The 22,718-nt window shown below is 33.0% G+C and overlaps 1 protein-coding gene and 1 long non-coding RNA gene across 2 annotated transcripts in view; one reads left to right on the plus strand and one right to left on the minus strand.

The window, feature by feature from the left end:
* LOC143075042 (uncharacterized) overlaps positions 1–16,263 on the plus strand; it is a 37,640-nt gene extending 21,377 nt beyond the window's left edge. The window contains exons 9-20 of the mRNA XM_076250280.1: positions 15–1,215; positions 2,641–4,019; positions 4,493–5,156; positions 5,598–5,714; positions 6,724–7,028; positions 8,004–8,129; positions 8,795–8,951; positions 9,103–9,286; positions 10,935–12,514; positions 13,260–14,525; positions 14,892–15,398; positions 15,872–16,263. Coding sequence (XP_076106395.1) covers positions 15–1,215; positions 2,641–4,019; positions 4,493–5,156; positions 5,598–5,714; positions 6,724–7,028; positions 8,004–8,129; positions 8,795–8,951; positions 9,103–9,286; positions 10,935–12,514; positions 13,260–14,525; positions 14,892–15,398; positions 15,872–16,119 — 7,734 coding nt within the window. The 3' untranslated portion in view covers positions 16,120–16,263. The remainder of the gene's footprint in view (positions 1–14; positions 1,216–2,640; positions 4,020–4,492; positions 5,157–5,597; positions 5,715–6,723; positions 7,029–8,003; positions 8,130–8,794; positions 8,952–9,102; positions 9,287–10,934; positions 12,515–13,259; positions 14,526–14,891; positions 15,399–15,871) is intronic.
* Positions 16,264–16,925: 662 nt separating this feature from the next.
* LOC143075043 (uncharacterized) lies at positions 16,926–20,794 on the minus strand. The gene is made up of 3 exons (XR_012978218.1): positions 20,771–20,794; positions 20,307–20,399; positions 16,926–18,397 (listed from the first exon to the last, which is right to left on the minus strand). It is a non-coding gene; the product is annotated as an uncharacterized LOC143075043 (long non-coding RNA).
* Positions 20,795–22,718: the final 1,924 nt, after the last annotated feature.

Here is a 22,718-nt window from a genome sequence, read left to right on the forward strand (position 1 = left end):
CTTTTTTTCATTAGAGTTCATGCAACAGTACAACGTCATGTTACTGTCCGATGATGGGTGAGTGTACAACAACAACGTATGTTGCAGAACTAAAGAAGCTGAAAACATGTAACAAACATAACGGAAACCATAACAGGAGATATTTCTTCACCATTACAGCAACAAACAAGGCCTTTCTTGTCGCCTTCGACCATATTGACATACTAGTTGATGAGTCTCCTCCGGAAGTAGGCGTGGTTTTGGAAGGTCCAGTAGGCAGTCCCGATATAGACTATACAAGTAAAGATGTATTCACTGTACACTGGCATGGATTTATTGACCATGAAAGTGGTATCAAATTTTATAGAGTAGCCATCGGTAGAGACTGCATTACACATTTGCAAGACATGATTATCGGTAATATTAACGGTTCTATTGTACTAGAAACTACTCACACATCTACAAAACTAGTCTTTCCAGATGGTCAGGGTAAATACTATGTGACTGTTATAGCTTTTAATAATGCAATGAGCCCTTCAAGGAGTGCTTGTTCTGACGGAATAACATTCGATACAAGTGTTCCTGAAATAGTCAACGTTAGCATTAAACATGCTCAGACTGTGGAATCAATCGGTTGCCTCAACGGCGTTCCTTGGCTTATGAAGGAGAATCTGTCAAAAGTTAAACTATTTGGGGATGAATGTAGTAACGTATGTACAAACAAGAGCAACGACGACATTTTTACTCTACTGCCAACTACATTAAAAACTATGAACGAGAGCAATGCCGTATCATCATTTTTGTGTCGCATTCTTAAACATTATAAACTAAACTATATCTACACGCCAACAGATCTCTTTCATATCTCGTGGGACGTTCGTGAAGATCACAGTCAGATTGTCAATGCCTTTGTAGGGTTTGGCAGGGATATATCCGAAATTGATAGTCCAACTGTATTTGGTTACACTAAAACGCATCATCTAACAAGCTATGTCCAGCATCACCCAGGTCTTATAGGAGAGAAACAAATATACATATTCATAAAAGTGCAAAACAGAGCAGGTCTAGACCAGAAGATTTGGTTCGGACCAATATTAGCCGATGAAACACCACCAGTCTGTCAGGATATTCCAAAGCCCGTTATTGATAATGGTTATGTGATTGCTGAGTGGGACAAGGGAAACTTTTATGACACTGAACAAACAGAAGAAATAGGATCAGTAATGTTTCGTGTTGGTAAGTTAGAAAAGCGGGAAATCCTTGATAACAAGCAAACACTGAACATAAAATAAGTAATGTGTCAAATAGATTAATCATAGAGGTCAAAAGTATTGTATGACATAAAACAAACACACATAAACATTATATAGACAATAATAGTGCATTTACTTGACATATCAACGACATAAGATGAGGTTTAGAAACGGAGACATCTGAGGCCCTGTCGAGCTTTTTCCCCGTTTCGGGCCAAATCCTTATATGTTTGATATGTAAAGTAAAATCCAATTGTTGTGTAATGTGTTAATATTATTTATTTGATTAAAATATTGGGAGAAAAGTCCCCCTTTATAAAGGCCTCAGGTGGAGAAATATACAACACTATGAAATGTACATTACCCGTTGCAGCCAGCAATTGATGACGAAAAAATTGGTTTTAGTATGACTATAATATCAACAATAAGCATAAAACATAATGATTTATAGATTTCAACTTAAAATAATAACAGGTGAAAATATTTTCCCAAAAATTGTAAAAGAAACAAGTTTGAGTCGTTGTATACATTTGAAACAAGAACAGGTTGAAGAGGTCGTATGAGTAATTAAATGTAGTTTCGACAACTTCTATTTTAATATTCATGAAGAAAAGTGATATCGGGTCAGTGACTGTATATGCCATAGAAATATACAGTCAACGCATTTTGACTGTGCAAATAGAACGAGTGCATAATATATCGTTTTAATAAAAGAGTGAGGGTGGAACGTTGAAGGATCGGCTATAATTGTTAAAATAAAGTTTCAAAAACATCATCATTGGACATTATCGATCTACAAAACAAGGGTATTCAGACTTATATATTAAAATTACTTGCGTGCCAAACATTTTAATTAAAAAAAACCCCTATATTTACAACAGTAGTGTCCGAATCAAAACAGATGCCAGTTAATATCCAAAACTATCGAGCAACCATCTAAAAAATTAGGGAGACGACGAAAATCAACAGTTGAAAGAATGTGCGACTTATTAAACACATTTAATACAACTCTGTTGTTTACTCAAAAGTAAAATTTACCAGTATAAAAACCTTGAATACCGGGTTTTTATTATGTGTGACAGCTTGCAGTATAATAAAAATACTGAGAATGCATAAGTGGTAATAAAGCATATCAAATGCTCTTCATACTTAAAAGATTGTTTTAATAAACCGCATTTCAAAGTGTATTCCTTATCAGTATACATAGTTCTTACATCAAAACACTGGACACGAAATGTTGTCAAAAGTTTTCATGCTGAAGACTCTGACAAATAGTTAGTTGATTGTCAAATAAATTAAAAAAAAAATTTAACAAACAGTTGCAACAGTGCTTTAGTGTGTTTTCAAAATCTTAAAGTCAGAAATGTTTATATTATTTAAATACATAACATTTATACTATCATTGCAGGCATAGACAATACGTACATAACACCTTTTCTAGAGTGGAATATCAAATCACACGGTGGTCAGTGTGATATACATCACCAATGCATTAAATACCCTGTGAACAAATTACAAATGTATGATTCAAAGAAAAGCTTAGCCTTCCATATTCAAATGCACGTGTACAACTACGCTGGACATTATTGCAGTATAAATACGCCTTCTTTCAAACTACCAAATATAGTTCCACCTAGATACGGAATAGTTTTAGATGTTTATCCTGGAAGCAAACGACCCTACCAAGATGTTGATGTTATATATGACGCTAAAGTTTACTGTTTTATAATGAAAGGTTTTACAAATGAGGAGATACAATTTGATGTAGGAGTCGATACTGTTAACAAATCAGATGATTCAATAACTTTTCACGTGTTTAACGCAACCAATGAAGAAATAATGTGCGAATCTATAGGCAAACTTAAAACCGAGAAACAATATTATGTGACTATTAGGGCATCTTATAAAAATCATGAAATATACAGAGTATCGTCCGATGGGTTTGTGATATTAAACAGTTCCACTGTGACCTCCTCTATGACAATTTCTCATGGCATTCGTTGTCGCAAAGAAAACGAACTGAGAAGCTGGAATATTTCGTCAAAGGAGTCAGAACTTACACTTATTCAATCTCTTCAATATGGTGTCACTTATTCGTTGATAGCAGATTTTGCCTCATTTGCAATTACAAATACGAATGTTCTTATTAAATATCAGAGGAAACACTCCGATCAAATGATTGTAACATTCATGCCAGTAGTTTCCGTCTCCAGCGTTTTCATTGATGTACAAAGTAACCATTCGAATCTCTCGTCCTACATCACATTACATCTCCATCAGTGCGATCCGGGTATGGGAATACAGTCTTCTACATCATTATTACCTGTGTACTGGTCAATTGATGAACAATACGTACAATATTTATCAAATTATGAGATAGGAATATGCAAAATGTCGGACAATACTAATTGTGAAAACACGGTATTGTATGAATCGGTTGGGAAGGACAGATTTAAATATTTTCTTGGTAATTTAAGGGAAGGAGCTTATAAGGTGTTTGTTAAACCATGTTTCGGATTTAATTGTCTTTCACCTTCGATTTCTAATGAAATTATAGTTGAAAGAGTAAAATCCCTAGACTTGAAAATTCAGGCCTCGCTTCAAGCTGCTGATCATTGTATAAATACAACTGTAAAATGGTGGAAATCACCCTGCACCGTATTGTACAAAGACACTTTTACAGTTGGTTACCGGTGGTCATTATTTAAAGATAAAAGCAATAAAATGCTAACAGACTGGGAGTCCGTCATAGGAAAAGAAGATTTTACAAATAAAACACATTTTACGGTAAGATGTTCTGTGATATATGAATTCTAAAAACGGTTACCCGAAAGAATCATTCTGTGGCACATAGTTGTTGTCGCAATATAAGGTTCTAATGGTCAAAACTAATATCTACTAGAAATGTATGTGGCTACATTTATACTTATTGTCATCGATAAGCAAAGAAACATCTTGGTACAGGTTATGTAGGTCGTAGCAGCAGTTGTTCTTTTATCAATTTTTTATTACTTAGTCAAGAATTAGACCATTAACATGTTATCAATTTAAGATACGTTACTTATTGAGAGCAATAAGTTTTTATATCGATGGCCGTGTGAACTTTGTTTGGCCATATTATTTTATCTTTTACCTTAGCTATTTAGGTTCAACGTCATCGATAACTTTCAATTGCATGCAAAATAATGCTTTATTTTTTCAAATGTTTAACATTAAATTGTCTGCCAAAAACAATATCTTTATCTGTCCATATGTTACAGGACTCCGCCTGCCTTAATATACCAGTTTATCTTCACCATGAAATATATGTTTGTATAGAAGCATTCTGCCCATCAGGCGATATCAAACGAGGTTGCAGTAGATCTACTGTGATAGACGATCCTAACATCTATGATAAAAAGATAGTTTACGATCTAAATCTGAATAATCCTGCTATAATGCGCATATCAGAATTAAAACATAGTTCTAACATTGGAAAATATTTGACAGTTCTTCACGACAATGAATTAGATTTTGCCGAACGGAATGTAAAAATAGCAGGCTTCATTCTTGGAGTATTCGACGTTTCTGTCCGATGGTTTCTTATGAAGAATAGTCAAATTCCGTCTATTGATTGCTCACATGATTCGTCGTGCTTGTTTTTAACAAATACAACAACTGGTTTCGTAAATTTTGATAACCCATTTTTAAAGGAAAATGGAATACTGTATATATGCGCTTTAACAGATTCGTTTCAAGGTTGTAGTGATGGATTCCTCGTTGATGATGACATACCAAATGGTGGAAAAGTTTCTATACCGTCAAGAAAGGGTTATGTAATTGAAGGCTCATCAATGAATATTCAGTGGTCAGGATTTTATGGAAATTCAAAAGGAGTAGATCTCGGATATCCAAATTCGATTGCATATTACCAATACGCCATAGGTAAGAACGATATCGTGTGATTATCGAGGAAGTTTTGTTTATCGGAGGACGTGATTTGACAATAGTTGAACAAAATAAGTACAAAAATATTTAAACTGAATTCAAAGATATAACTAACTAAGTTATTTTAACTTATTGTACACATGACATGTGTAACACGTGACCAGAACCAAGAGAATCATTAGTGATTGGTTGGCTTTGCTTTAATATAGGCTTCCTAAGAAGTGTTATGATGAATTCTTTGTCTTTTGATCATTTTTTTATAATTTGACCATCTCTTCGACTTAAAGGTTTTGAATTTCCATTTCACATGGTACATTCCGCTCTGTTTTATGTTAATAAACTATACAATTATAATAAAGATAATTATTTACATCATTGTGGTCCTCCGCCTCCTTATATAACTATTATAAATCATATCTTTGTTTTATGCACATACAGGTACTAGTATTGGTGGACATGATGTTCAACCTTTTACAACAGCTGGTCATACAGACCTTGTTGTAGTAACAGACTTGCATTTACAATCAGGACAAGTATATTATGCTTCTGTACGAGGTAAGAATTACACCATAAACATGAAACATGTCTTAAAGTAATTATAGCTTAATGCAATCAATCAATTATATTGGGGCAAACTAGTAGTGAAATGGACAAGAACCAAATATTATATACAAGCAAGCTGTCAGACTTCAGTACTATCTTCTTTGATTTTTAAGTGGTGTTCATTCATTGAAACATAACAAAATTATCCAAAGTAAAGGCTTGAAATTAAAATTGTTCAATGGAGAGCATAACACAGAGCTTCTTCAGTACATCATTTTGTTATGGCTCAAATGGTTTGCAACATTTCTTGAATAAGTTGCTTTAGAAAAAAGCAATAATGCTTCTAATATATTGAAATGCAATTTCGGTTTCTTGCAATGAGGAAATTTCTCACATTTAAAGAACGATTATTTAATTTCAAGAATAATTTACATGTTTAACATGTTCATAACACCTGTCTTTCGTACGCTTGCGACCAGAAGTTTGTAAAGTCATTTGGGTCTAATAATTATACAGCATTATATTCATAAACAAAGTCCAATGATTGCCTTATATCAAAATGGTCGCCTATTTGATACTGATATCATAACATTTACAAAATTAGTGGAAGGTACTGAAGTTTTTACTTTCAAATTTCCCATATTATTTTGTATGTTTCATTTGATCGCGCCGACAAGAGATTATATCCGAACCGTTCGATACTTTGTAACACTACACTCAATATTGAGCGAATATTTACGAAGCACGCATGATAGTGATAAAAACTATGTGCTGTAGATTGCTGTAGCTAAATTAAGGTCGGTTATATTTTTGGATTTACAATATAAACATAACATTTTTAGCTTTACAAACACTCTATATTTGGGTGTGCCTAAATCCCTTTTCTGGATTTATTTTTATCATAAAGAACTTAAGAAGGTGTCTGAAATACACAGCATCCAAAGAGGTCAATAATAAATCAGGAGAAAATAGTTCCGTTATCAAAGACATTTTGATTTCTGAATTATTGAAATATTTTTAGCTTTTGATCATTTGAATCGATCTGTTGAAAGACATTCAGAAGGCGTAATTTACGACAACACTCCACCTTCAACTGGCACTACACAAGTTGAAGGCGAACTTAGTTATATCGTAAAAAGTCATCAAATTTCGGTCCACTGGTTTGGAATTGAGGACAAGGAGAGTGGCATAGTTCAGTTTGAAATTGGAATAGGTTCTACAAACAACTCTGCAGATATCGTTCCATTCCACAAAGCTGAAACATTTGCAGAAATAAATGGGAACAGTCGATTGATTGATGGACATCAGTATTATGCTATCGTAAAGGTATATTACTTGATGAATGGGAAGAAAGTACAGTATTACGTAAAATAATTTATATTTTAACATTCTGTACTATTTTGACATAAGTGATAATTATGTGAGTGAATATTAATAGTGTAAATTCAAATAGATAAACATCATATTAATAATAATCAATGTTGAAACTATTGTTAATAAACGCACATGTTTAGTGTGCGTAAAGATATGTTCGTATGTAAAACAACTCGTATTTGAAGTAAAAGAGATATAGATATTAAGTGTTTCTCCTTCGTTTAATGTATATTTTGAGTGTATATTTGAATGATATGTGCAAGTTTTGATAGGAACATTCTATTCCGCAGTCAATAACATTGATCGTGTGTATTGATTATTCAGAAATCATTCAACCATTTGCAGAAAACATATTTGATTAAAAGGGCTTGTCTTAGTTCGTAATACAATGTACATTACATTTAAAATTGTTTTTGGAGTTGGAGAAAAGGAAAACAAAATGTTCTTCAATTCATTAAAAGCGTTTTTGCTCTTTTCAATCAATATTTTTAATTGAACAAATTTTGTAGAATTTTCAAATAATAAAAAAAGATTAGAAGAATCGATTACGACGTTTTGATTCAAATGAATCGACTAAAGGGAACAGTAACATTTTGATAACATTTTCTTGAAAAATGTCTTTGGTCACGGTATTAGCCGTATTTGGCACAACTTTTTGGAATTTTGTATTCTTAATGCTCTTCAACTTTGTACTTGTTTGGCTTTATAACTATTTTGATCTGAGCGTCACTGATGAGTCTTATGTAGACTAAACGCGCGTCTAGCATATTAAATTATAATCATGGTACCTTTGATAACTATTATCCTACTTTTCGTTTTCTATACACCAAGACAACCTTTAACTAAAGTACTAATTTGTCAAGAGATATTATAAAGGGAAGCACCACTCACACGCACATATGTTCAACACTTTCGATTTCTTTTTAGGCGACAAACGGAGCTGGTCTTTACTCATTTTCTGTGTCTACGCCGTTCCTAGTTGATAGTACAGCCCCACTGAAAGGCCACGTCATAGACATTTCTCCTGCAAACATGCAAGTTCAAACAGATGCTGTGAGTATACAGATAGGAAACAACATATTCGTTCTGAGAATTCTAATGTAATAGAAGTTGTTTCAATAATATATCTAGAACATTGTATTTGGTATTATTGTCACTTTTAATTGCAATAATGCATTATTATATCTGTTTTGAGTAATATAATTGGATAATACGGAACTTATTGCACATCACTAGTTGTTCTGAAATAACCATCATCGAATTTATCAAAACCAATCGTTAGATATATAAAATCGTTGGAACATATCATGAACGGGAATCTGAAGTGAACATCCAAGAAGGTTGTTACAACATTTTATAAATCTATATTGTTTCTAATTTTACAAAGTAGTGATAGCTTTATATTAATTAGATTTGGTATATACTTTTTAAATTATAAATGACTCTGTTAACATCTCAGGTTTTATGAACGTCAGTGTTGACATATATATTCTTTTAAATAATAACTTCTAGTCTTTCTTAGATATGGGCTTTATTCACTACACTATTTAAAGGAAAACATGTAGTCAGTTAAACTTTCAGTTTTATTGTAGTTTGTTATTTCAATGATGTAGAGGTACAATAATTTGATATGTATACCGTGTAATTTAAAAACTATAAAACATATTGTAGATTGATATGTAAACCGTGTAATTTAAAAACTATAAAACATTTTGTAGATTGATATAGACTACCAGAGAAATACTACAAGCATATCTTGTAAGTGGAGAGGATTTCACGATCCACATTCAAAAATTGAAAGTTATCATGTTGGACTTGGATTAACAGCTGCGAATGACGATATAGAACCATTGACAAACGTCGGCTTGAGAAACGGTAAGAACAGATTATTATTTTTTAATTTTTAAGGTATCAAGGAATTCTGGACAATATATATGTCGCTACATTTATCATATAATTTATAATGTATTCGTTTTGAATGTTAGGAACAAATATCAAGGGTAGCATTAACACGTTTGTTTTTCAGTGAAGACGTGGTCATCAAATTTTGTACAAGGAGTGAGATATTACTGTATAATAAAAGCCTGTAACGGAGCAAGACTTTGTAGTCATGGGTCCTCTAATGGTGTAATAATTGACAACTCTGCTCCTATACCAGGTTTAGTAGTTGTTGGGGAACCTGGAATGCATTCAAGATACGAGTCTGATAAGTAAGTATTGATGTAAAGACAATTATTATTATAAATAAGTGTATACTTACTAACATTATTACAAAATAAATATGACACTTAAGGTAGCACAATACAAAGATTTTATAACTCCAACTCCCAAATTTTAAAATGTTGTAACTTTCTTAATAATGCTTGAAAATTTATAAAAGTGGTAGTTTTGGATAGCTAACAGATTACTCTTTCAGATTAATGCAATGTTAGTATTATGCAACAATTATGTAACCAATTATAATGTTAACTGTGTCTAAAATATTTTTCACCAAATTTCCACTTTTAAATGAAATTAGCTTTTGCATAGGAATCCATAGAGGGTTGATTTTATTATATGTTGTTTCTATGGCCATTATCTACAAAAGGGTGTCTCAGATTTCAGATAGAATGTATAGAATAAATTTTACACCTAATTAAACATTATCTTCTTTTATGTGGTTAGGATGTTTACACTAATTAGAGATTTATGAGAGAATGGAATACCATAGAGACAATCTGAGACACTTTTTGAAGCCCATGATGTGTTGATTAAGATTTCGTTAAAATTTTCTGTATAGTTAAAGAGATGATAGAACTAAATTCATTCAAGTGAACGTACCCAGATTTTGCCACTAATTACATAATAATTGATTACATAATGATTGCATAATAAAAATATTGCATTCATTTAAAAGATTAATCTTTTATCTATCTATATATACCTCTTTTATTTTTTTCTATGCATTCATAAGAAAGTTATAGCATTTCAAAGGTTAGTGATTGGAAGTAAAAAAATCTTTGTATTGTGCTACCTTAAACGGAATAGCAACCGTAAAAGAGGCAGGTTTGCATACGATCTGTAACAAAATTTGAATCGCCCGACTGTATAAATTTTTTATCACAAAGTACAAAATACATTTTGTATTTTCCTTTTTAACAAAACATATAGTAGACATGAAAAGACTGACAAACCCATAGCAAAAGACGAATATTCAGTTTGTCTTCCTTTGGATTTCACGAGATTCCCTAATTTTTTTTGTAACCTTGATATGTCTTGTTTGAGTTAATATGAACATCGCTAGACCTTTTTCACCTTGTACGACTGAAGACAACCAGTAGCTTGATACTGATTAAAGCGCGATAGATAAAGTGAAAATACACGCTTTTCTACGTTAAATTATATACCATATATGATTTTTTAATAGATATTTTGACGTACATAAACATAAAAAAGATGTAGTTACATCATAAAAATACAGAAATGTTTTATCATCGGTCAAGAATTCATCTTATATAAAAATATGAGGAATGTCACGAATTCCAATAGGAAAATAATCTTTCTATATACTATGTAAATGATGAAGATATGCATTACTATAGGTCAACGGACGGCTTTAAATACTGAGAAAAATTAAATCCATACCGTATATAGAGTAAGCTTGATAAGGCATCAACCAGAACAAATGTACAAATGGACGGTCTGATTTATGTTCAAAACACTAAACTTAAACTTATTATGACAGACATTGACGACAACTCCTGAATAACTTGCTTCTTGCTTCGTACTTGGGACAGGCACTTGCAGACATTTGTTTGGGTTAACTATTTTTCTTATTATGTGTTTTAATAGATAAATGAATTATTACCATCATTCTAGCTCGTCACTGCATGCCAGGTGGATTGGATTTGAAGACCCACAATCCGGAATCGACCATTTTGAAGTATGCATAGGTACAGTACCATTGTTATGCGATATTATGAACCGCTGGAATGTCTCTTTGTCGTCTGCCTTTGTAAAAAGTCAACTCGAACTTAGAAATGATTTACCTATGTATGTGACTGTTAGAGCCTGTAATAAAGTGAAACTTTGTGTAGAAAGATCTTCGCCCAGTTTTATAATAGATAACACTCCACCGGTATTATTGACCAAACCGCATATAGAAAGTGTTTTCCGACAGATAATATCAGACCCATCTTTTTTCAAAATCTTGTGGAGATTTGAAGATGATCGAAGTCCTATTGTAAAAACTACTATTGCAATCCAAAGCATGTTAGACACCCATATTCCAATGTCGGACACTGTTATATCAAATGAAATTGTCTTTACTGTGAAATTGGTTAAAGATAATCAACTTCGTTTAGGAGACATTTATGTTATTAAGGTGACAGCTTGCAACGCCGCATTACTTTGTAGCACTGCATATAGCGAGGAAGTTATGCTCGATTATTCTCCTCCTCAAATCGGAGGATTTATGCCGCCTTTAAGTTGGGAAGTGATTCCTGGGGCTTCTAACTTTATAAGATTTGATCTATCATGGTATGGATTTAGTGATGTAGAGTCCAAAATTAAAACTTATTATATATCAATAGGCTATGATTACAGTGGCATTGACATCGTTGGTGCGTATAAAGTTAAACCCACTCATCAAGACGAGGGACGTATGCAACATACAACCATAAACATCGATACTACCAAAAATCTTCCTGAAAAGCTAGTTTTTACTATCTGGGCAGAAAATTATGCTGGTATTTTAAGTTCTCAGAGCAAAATAACAACTGATGTAGTAAGTTTTAACCGGAATCATACCAAGGGAAACCTCGTTATACAGAAACATTCTTGTGTCGCGGAATACTGCAATAACGACTGCACGTGTGCTGTTGTTGGACATAAATGTAAAGCCGATTCACAACAGAAGTGTTTAAGTAAATTTGAAAACAATGATAAAAGTTCCATACGGGTACGAATGATTGTGCCGAACACCGATATATCTATAGTCGGATCTTCGTCATGCCTAAGGTCTGAATGGACAGACAACCTAAACGTAACAATATGGCGTTTTGAATACACATTTGGTATACAGGACAGTGAGGCAGGTAGTGGTATTTTTGATTTAGCAAATGAAAACCCTTGGCGAGATGTCGGAAAGGAGACAAAAGCCCTTCATTGTTTGTCTCCAAAACATCAACTGGAACATAAAACGAACTATGTTGCATACGTCAAAGCATGGTACTCGTTTACATTATATAAGATATTCCAATCGGAACCAGTCCTGGTCGATCACATGTCACCGGATATACACAAGCGATATTTTGTTATCGATTCCATATCAAACTGTGAGGAGGATGCGGATTATATTCTATCAACAGATTCTGTATTATCCTGTTGGGATGGTGTATTTTATGATGACGAAAGTGGAATCGAAAGTTTCATGGTATCAGTTGGAACTTCTCCGTATGGTAAGTTTATATTTCATTTCTTTTTTTTTGAGAAAGATATTTGAAAATTGATGTTATTCAAATTATCACTCTCTAAATAAAGATATTTTTCTTTGGTTACATCTTCTGACATCAGACTCGCACTTCTCTTGAACTGAATTTTAATGTGCGTATTGTTATGCGTTTACTTTTCTACATTGGTTAGAGGTATAGGGGGAGGGTTGAGATCTCACAAACATGTTTAACCCCGCCGCATTTTTGCGCCTGTCCCAAGTCAGGAGCCTCTGGCCTTTGTTAGTCTTGTATTATTTTAATTTTAGTTTCTTGTGTACAATTTGGAAATTAGTATGCCGTTCATTGTCACTGAACTGGTGTATATTTGTTTGCGGGCCGGCTGAGGGACGCCTCCGGGTGCGGGAGTTTCTCGCTACATTGAAGACCTGTTGGTGACCCTCTGCTGTTGTTTTTTATTTGGTAGGGTTGTTGTCTCTTTGACACATTCCCCATTTCCATTCTCAATTTTATTATTATTATTACTATTATTTTTATTATTATTATTACTATTATTTTTATTATTATTATTACTATTTTTTTTATTATTATTATGATTTTTATTATTTTTTTTTCTATTATTATTATTATTATTATTATTATTATTATTATTATTATTATTATTATTATTTTCTTTAATTTCGTTTATTTTATTTTGTATTAATCATTTTTAGAAAGGTTATAAAATTTATAAACACCATTTGTTTTTTCTCAGCGGATGATATAGTGCGCATGCATGATGTTGGTCACAAGACAAGATCAGACTGGACAGGCCTTTCTTTTGAACCTGGAACTAGATATTTCACGACTGTTAGAGCAATCAATAAAATTGGTCTACAAACCGAACTATGCTCCGATGGGTTTCTGATTGATGATATCGCACCCATTACTGGAATAGTTTACAATACTAGACACCACAGGGACGCCATCTACCAATCTATTAATCAACCAGTTCAGTTTTCCTGGCATGGATTTGCGGACGAACATTCTTTCATTGATTCATATTACGTAGGATTTATTTTTAATGGCGAAGGTTCATTGGCTAATGATTCCTTTAGTTTTAAAAAGATAGATATTCACGACCACATAGTTTACAATGGGAATCTCAACCACGGAGACACGATTGCAGCCATGGTAAAGGCTATTGACAAGGCTGGCCATGAAAGTCCTATTGTGATGTCATTACCATTATTGATTGACAATACACCGCCTCAATCATTTGACTGTACACATTTTGAGAAAATATATGAAAAACACATAACGGGCAAAGCTAGGTGGTTAGAACAAAGAACATGTCATAAAAACAGTGTTTATAAGATTAAAGTCTCTGTAACAGATGTGACATTTGACTTTAAAGCTTTACTGGCAGTTGATGATATGTCAATGGTTCTACCTTTCGCTCGTAATTCAGATGGTTCTTTGGTAACAGAGTACAACTTCTTTTCATTTGAAACGGCATTAAAACATTTTTCCTTGGATATTTATGGAGCTTTACAATCAACAGCAATGTTGATAAGTGTATCAAGATGTTCCGCAATAAATACAGAAGCACAGGATAATAATACCGTTAGTACCCAACAAATTTCATCAAATGGAATGTCCGTTTGTGTCCGAGCTATTGATCTAGACAGTGGCATTAAGCAAGTCACCATAGGAATCGGAAGCGTCAACGGGGGTTTCGAACTACAAGCAATGAAGTCAGCAGTGTCATCATCACATCGTTTGCATGATATTGTAGAGGCCAACCTGACACATGGTGAACGTGTTTATGTTCGAACTGTGATTATAAACCATGCGGGATTACAATCTGAATTCACGTCGCATCCATTCGTTGTCGATCATACTCCTCCAATAATTCAAAGTTTAGAGTCGTCACTTTTGTATGTACCTGATGTCCAGAATGACACAACCACCAGTGTACATTCCAGATGGCAAGTTATTGACGACGAAAGTGATGTTAAGTTTTGTGAATATTGTATTGGTACGTAATTAATTGATATAATGTAAATTGCCAGACAATTTAACTGTTCACTGTTATATTACAAGAGAGACCGTTAATGAAATAATAAATATTTATATTTATATGAATAAGCTACTAATTTTGAGTTGTCTACATGACAGAAAGGATTTATGTATTCTTGTTTTGAAAGATACTCTCGTCCTTTTTTTCTGAATAATACAAACGTATGACTTATATCTCAGTCAGCAGTGCATCTTTACGATAAAATATGATAATAATTTTTGTCGGTAGAGAATGCAGTGTTTAAAACAATGAAATTTGGTCATATTCATATAATGCTTAAACTGTACTGCATTTCTGACATTTTTTTTTCCTTTTTAATTTCAGGCTTTTCAGAATCATCGTGCGATATCATAGGTTGGACAGCTACATCGTCGTTATCAGTATCTCAGTCAAATCATTTTAGAGTCCAACATGGAAGCAGAATATTCCTTCAACTTCGCTGTATCAATGGTGTTCAACTATGTGGATATACCCACAGCGGGCCGTTAGTGGTCTCTTACAATTCACCAGAAAACATTGGTTCAAAAATACAGTTTCTAACTGACACTGGAATCAATAATGTCACGGGAGACCTGAGCACACTAGCTTTCCGATGGGATTATTTTAATGATCTTTCAGGGATGAAGTCGTATTTCCCTCGAGTGTCAACCAACAATACTCTGGTCTCGGACATTCAAATCCCTAACAAGAATTACATTCGAATTAAAAATCTTCACTCAAAAAACAAGGAGACATACAAAGTGGACGTCATAGGAACAAATGTTGGAAATATATCTAGCAAGGCCAAACACGCATCAGTTAGATGTGATTATACTAAACCATCATTATCAGGTAAGGCATATGAATATGTAAATGACATCAACGGTACCAATTTTCTTGCACGAGATGAGCATGTAAAAAAAATGTATCTGCTGTGATTCTCGAGGCAAACATCTTTTAGAATAAAAAAAAACGATAAAAAAGATGAAGAGCTTACATCCACTTCATTTCAACTTCGGTTAAGAGTTGTCTCATTGGCAGTCATACCAAAAAAAAAAAAGCATAGGAGAAAAATATGTTTACGTGCATTTAGGATCGCTGACGAATAACGATTGCTGGTACCTTATCAGTCGAAAGAGTAAAATCCGTTAGATAAGCGTATGCTACCTTATTTAAATGATACCATAGTCTTAATTTGTTGTTCATATAGTAAATTGAAGATGAAACAAAAATTGCAGCTACCTATGACTAATATAAACTAAGAAAGTTGCACAATTTTGTTTGATACTGTTGGAATATAGGCTTATATATATTTTTCATTGCAGGGAAAAGGTTTGACCATGGCGTCAACTATATAGACTGGAGAGAGGTGTTTACGTCAACAGATATCAGTTCGTTCCAGGTGGCAATAGGCTCTTCAAAAGGAATGACTGATATAATTATGCCAACTACAACGACCAGACCCAGAATCACCATTGATATACCGCGAGAATATCATGAAATAATTGCTGTTGTGACTGCCACATCGATCACTGGAATGTCAACCACATATACACAAATTATTAAACTCTAGAAAGTCAAACAAATGAACAGGTTTAGAATAACCCATTCACATACAAATTAGTGCTTATGGTTAATGAACAATTTGTTGCTTAACATTTGATGTAGTTCATAGTTCCGTCCATTCGCTTATGCAATAAACAGGTTATTTATTGAGTTAAGCTTTCCAATTGATATTTTATAGTGTGTTTTTCTTTGTTGTGATGAAATACTATTGTTTCAGAAACGGTTTTCAATGCTGCGAGAAATTCCCGCACCCTGGTGCGTCCTTCAGCTGGCCCCTAAACAAATATATTTACTAGTTAAGTGATAATAAACGCCATACTAAACTCCAAATTGTACACAAGAAACTAAAATAAAAAAAAAAAATACAAGACTAACAAAAGCCAGCTAGAGGCTCCTGACTTGGGACAGGCTCAAACATGCGGCGGGGTTGAACATGTTTATGAGATCTCAACCCTCCCCCTTACCTCTAGCCAATGTAGAAAAGTAAACGCATAACAATATGCACATTAAAATTCAGTTCAAGAGAAGTCCGAATCTGATGTTTTTTTTGTTGTAGTCTTGAGTAGTTTATCTGAAACTTGTGTTATTCATTTTGTTATTTGTCTGTTTTGTTTTTTAAGGTTGTATAAATAACCTCCCACGTCTGGTCTGTGTTTTTCTACTTTAAATCGATCTAATGAATGGAACCCTTTTCAACTTATTTTTATAATTTTTTCTTGTGTTTTAGTTTCTAACAGCTCTCCACTGTGTTATCTGCGTCACATTGTATATACTGTAGACTCGCAATTTTGTTTTGTGTTGTGTGCAGTGCTTTTTCTGATATGTTAACTATATTTTACAATATTCTGCTTTGTTTTAACAATTTTTATTTAACAATAAATGAATGACTTTGGTGCGTCCCAAAATATATTTTATTTACCTTTATGAGGACCAGTTTAGATAATAGATACCAAAAGCCAAATTTGATACATTTTTAAATACATGAGGAGCTACTATTATATAATCAATTGAGACCTGAAAGAATAGCCTAATCTACATTCACAATGTTTTTATTGGTCAATAAGGAATATAAGAAAAAAAAACATCATAGAAACAATGTTAGTAAAGAAGTATGAGCGAAGGATAGGCTGATGTTACAATCGGGGACTAATAGCCCATCAGTAGCAGTTGATAAAGTTTATGATGACGTGTTAATTTTTTACTTCTTTTTGTCATTTGCTCATTACTTGATCCGTTGATTGAGAGGGTTTGATTTTGTCCGTTTGTATGTGCTTCTCCTTTTTTTGAATTAGCCTTGGAGCTCGGTTTTTTGTTATTTTTGTTATACTAGTTCGTTGACGCATGAACACATTTCTTTTTTATGTGTTACAGCTTGTGTTGCGTATGAATAAAATTAACGCTAGTATACATGTACCACTGTTCAAAAGTCATCAATTGATTGAGAGGAAAAAGTCCGAGTTACAAGCTTAAACCGAGGGAAACACATCAACTATAAGAGGAAAAGACGGAACAACAGAAACAACGCAAGCATATATATATTTGTTTAGGGGCCAGTTGAAGGCCGCCTCCGGGTGCGGGAATTTCTGCTACATTGAAGACCTGTTGGTGACCTTCTGCTGTTGTTTTTTTCTATGGTCGGGTTGTTGTCTCTTTGGCACATTCCCCATTTCTATTCTCAATTTTATACATAGAAACAACACACACAAGAACACTCAGCACAGATAATCGCATAATTAAATAATATATTTTTATAATTCAACATGTAAACCGCAGAGTAGCAACGGTCATCTTCCTTTAACAACAGAACACAACAAACAGCGACGTATTTTTGTGACGTATATATTATCCTGAAATGGATACCTTTATGAGAAATGAGATTCAGACATTAACATTTATTTTTACAAAAGGAATCCAAATAATTATCATGACTATGTCGGTCTCGAAAGGCGATTTTAAAATAATGGTGTAACGTCGTCACAATTACTTGAACTAACACAATTCTTTATCCACGAAAAATGAAAATATCTTTAAAATAGTTACAAATAAAACATAATTAGAATTAACCGAAAATACAGAATTCATACAAGAAACGATAAGACAGAACACAATTTTCAACCGAAAACACAATATAAACATAACTAAATATATTGAAAAAGGTAGACAACTCATACGAGTAGGAATGTTAACGGTTAATTAAGATTTTTTGGAAAAAAAATTCCGCAGGTATAGGTTGGCAGTTGCTGCAGATCTTGCTTATGTTCGTTTGGACCAGTAGTCAACTGGAGCTGAAACAGAATGTCGCAGTAAAAAGACACCACCAAAGTATTAATATATGTATACATACGTTAATTCGAAAAGGATAGAAAGATATTGTGAAAATGCATATTGCAAAAATAATTTCGAGAAAATTTGCGAATAAACAATGCAATCAAACTCATTTATAAATGGCAAATCGGTTTGCAGTTGCATGCACGCATAAATTAAAAGTATCTTTTTGAGTTAAATTTGTATATAGGATAAAAAAATCCCAAAATGGTACGGAATTGAAAATACTTTTAAAAAGTATATACCTGTATCTTACATGATACGATTATAAAGAATCATAAGGATAGAAAGTTCAAACGTAGAATAATATTTCACAAACCCTTCAAATATTTTACGATATTTCTCCAATCGATACTATTTGACTTTAAAATTTGAAACGCAAAGTTTACCGATCATTTTAAATATTGAGTGGAGAATAATCGTGACACACGATATAAAGTGTGATATCTGTTTCTCTAATGATTATTAGACGATATTTAAACAAATGTTAACCTTCCATTACACAGACTTGCAGTACAACACCCTCACCACACAGCTATAAAAGTCCGAGAAATCAATATTGTTAAACATTTTAAAAGAGAAAACTTACGGCTTACAACTATGATATGTTCTGTTAAAAAAGTGTGTTGATGCCGAACCTTCCCTAACATTGGACACAAAATAACAAAATGACATTTTATTATGTACATCTTGTCAATCGATGTTCAAGTTCAGTCACTACATTAAAACCAACAATAAACAAGATTTCAGCTGCTCGCACGACTTACTTGTGTAATAATCATGTGGAACTAGGGAACTGTGATTGTTAAATGATTACTAATTTAGGTCAAATTGATGTAAAGACACATCTTATAATAAATGACAAAATTTGCATTACCCGCATGACACCGTTGAATATGCAACAACTCATTTATATTACGATAATATTAACATTATTGTTAGTCTTGAGTGTACCTGTTAGGTATATTGTATTCTAATAGTTTAGATCTCAAATTATATTATACATTATTTTACATTCTTAAGTGGACATTGTAGAACCTTCAGTTTAATGATATTTTGATATTTAATGCTGCATATAATATTGCGTTAAAGGGTTAATTTAAAAATTAAATATTGAAGAAATTAAGAAAGATACTCACACATGTCTTTAGCTGCACAATTTATAGCATGTATATATAAAAAAGAAGATGAGTATGATTGCCAATAAGGAAACTCTTCACAAGTGACCAAATCACACAAAAATTAACAACTATAGGTCACTATACTGCTTTCAACAATGAGTAAACCCCACACTGGATAGTCAGCTCCAACAGTCCCCGAAATAACAAATGTAAAACTATTCAAGCGATAAAACTAACGACCTATTTTTTGTACATAAAAATGAACGAAAAACAACTATGTAGCACAGAAACAAATAACAACCACTAAATTAAAGACTTCTGACTTGGGACAGGCACATACGTAAATAATTTGTCGGTGTCAAACGTGTTAGCGGGATCCCAACCCTCCCTTCAATTGGATAGTTGTGTAACAGTAAAACACAAGAACGAAATAAAAAAAATAGAAAGGTTCAACTCCTCCGATGGATACAATTAGAAATACATCTATCAAACACATGAGGGTGGACGTGGCCGAGTACTTGTACATCGCATGAAGACACTAAGTACAGATCTGGGAGTACTCGCAGTAGTTAACAGCAAGTTAAAAGCCAATAACAACTAATAAATAAGCTAAATTATCAATCATTGTAACGGATCGATAAACTTTACCACGATCGTTTCTAAATTTCCGTGCACGTGCTTGGTAAACAACATCTCCATAAAAATGAAGATGTGTCATCCCATCACTTTAATTTTAGTACAGACTCACGTTTTTTGTTGCATTTACATTTCTCACATCCATCAGCACGAACTTTGAACCCATATTTACATTTTTTATTGCAAACCAAATCAGGACCTTTGGCTGCAACGATAAAGCATATATTTCTTAGTTTTCTTACAATTAAACATCCAATTTGTATTTTTTGCATTTGATATATGATTAGGTACATTCCGTTTTGAATTTTCGTCGGGGTTCAGTATTTATTTGTTTTTTTGTGTTATTAAAGAGGCGCAATTAGTAGCCATATGATTACCTACAACATGTCGATAAACATTGTTGTCGAAACGTACATAAATACTTTCAAGGAGGAAATTAACAGATTCAATCACCTCATCATATCTCGAATAAGTATATGTGTATTTCTAGTCGTATGTAAAAAAAGTCAGCTAGTAAGTTAAGAATATGCATCAATGAAGACCCGATTTAATCTCTATACATATAATTTTACTTACTCATTGGTGTTGACTTAGCCTAAAAATGGAAGAAAAAAAATAAGATATTTTATTCTATGTTTAGTACAAATTACAGCAATATCTATTATTATATCTAATAAAGGTTCTTTTCCCCAGTCTGTATCACCTACCCTGTATCGCATGGCTAAACCCGTATCGCAGACCCCGTATTGCACGTTCGATAAAATATTTCAAATTTCACATCTTCTTCTAAAACATTTCATTCGAAGGATATCACACAGTATCATAATTAATTTGTATCTGAAGAAAAGAAAATTGAGTCTATATTTGTAATTTCGATAAAATTTCGGGTTAGCATTATATCTTTCCTTTTCAATCTTCCACCTCTGTTATTTTAATTTAAAAGCATCTGTCATAACATAACAATAAAGACAAAGTCCCTACACATGTCCCCAGATTAATAGAAAAATAAACGAAATTGAGAATAGAAATGGGGAATGTGTCTAAGAGACAACAAACCGACCAAAGATACTACTATTCATAAACTGAAATAAGTCCAACGACTCATATAGCGCTTATTGACATTACTAGCATGAGGTGGTGACTAGTATGATTCTAAATAGATTCATGCTGATTCGGCCATATTTATCTAAATATTACCAGTGAATGAAAACAACAAGGATCCCCATCCACAAAAAAAATACAACAACAAAAATACAACAAAAAACTCAAACAAAACAATACACAAAGAAAAAAAAGTAAAAGAAAAAACAACACACATCATCATTATCTTCAAAGAATTAAATTTTGGAATAATAGTTAAAATCAACTGAATTTCAATAACAGAAACAACGATGAGTAGAATGTACATCAACATGGTTCTAGGTAAATGATATTCTATTTTACAACTATACGGTTTTATAGTAAATGAAACAGATGGTAAGCAATAGAAAACTGACCGTACATATGGTCAAGATTATCGCACCGATATATCATGTGCTATATTGTATCTTGGTCGTTTATCAAGTACATTCTGTAGCCTAGGAATGTCAATCATATATACGCACGCTTATCACTTACATGTAAGCCTTCCAGATAGTCGCTCTCGAAAACACTGCCCCATAATTAAAATTATTATCATTAGTTTAAAGGGGCACTAGCTGTCAAACTCATGTAAACCTATTTGACTCAAATTCTCATAATCGACTTATAACATACTAAAATGTATAACCAAATAAATAAAAAGTCTAAAAAAAACAGTTTACGAGGCATACACTCGACGTTATGTATTAAGATGTCGTGAGTATTTTAGTCTAGACGCCATCTAATTAACCAGCATTGTGACCTTCCGAAGCCAACCCACTTTTATACAACCCGTTTTAAATATAAACATCTATATAAATAAATATCTAACTCGTGCAACTGGATTTTTCTAGGTCTGATTGATTTCTTATTTTAGGTTAGATGAGCTGAGTCGTTATAACGAATTAACTTAGTCACTTAAACGTGTTAGCCGGGTCATTTTATCGAGTTAGCTTAGTTGTTTAAACGAGTTAGTTAAGATGTTTAAACAAGTTAGTTTAGTTGTTTAAACGAGTCATATAAGTCGTAATTACGAGTTAGCTTACTTTTGATAAGACGTTAGATAAGCTTAGTCGTTATAACAAGTCAGCTGAGACGTTATAACGAATTAAAAATAAAATTCAATCCTGACACAAAGCAGCGTCCGTACAAAATGGCAAGTTCTGCAGAGTTTTTAGTCGACTTCATAAAAAGTACGAGACAATTCACACAAACAATACCCACACTACACGAAAGATATAAACATACACATATGAAATACCAACATACAAAGAGGTAACATCAGCATCAGCTGCAATCCATCACAGAAATTTGTTTCACGGACTGTTCCAATCTTAAATGGTTTAGAAGCTTAATTCATTCTTTAAAAGCACACTATTTTAAAGAATGGAACATGTATTTCTGA

Source organism: Mytilus galloprovincialis, chromosome 5 (assembly GCF_965363235.1).
Source record: "Mytilus galloprovincialis chromosome 5, xbMytGall1.hap1.1, whole genome shotgun sequence".
NCBI lineage: Eukaryota > Metazoa > Mollusca > Bivalvia > Mytilida > Mytilidae > Mytilus > Mytilus galloprovincialis.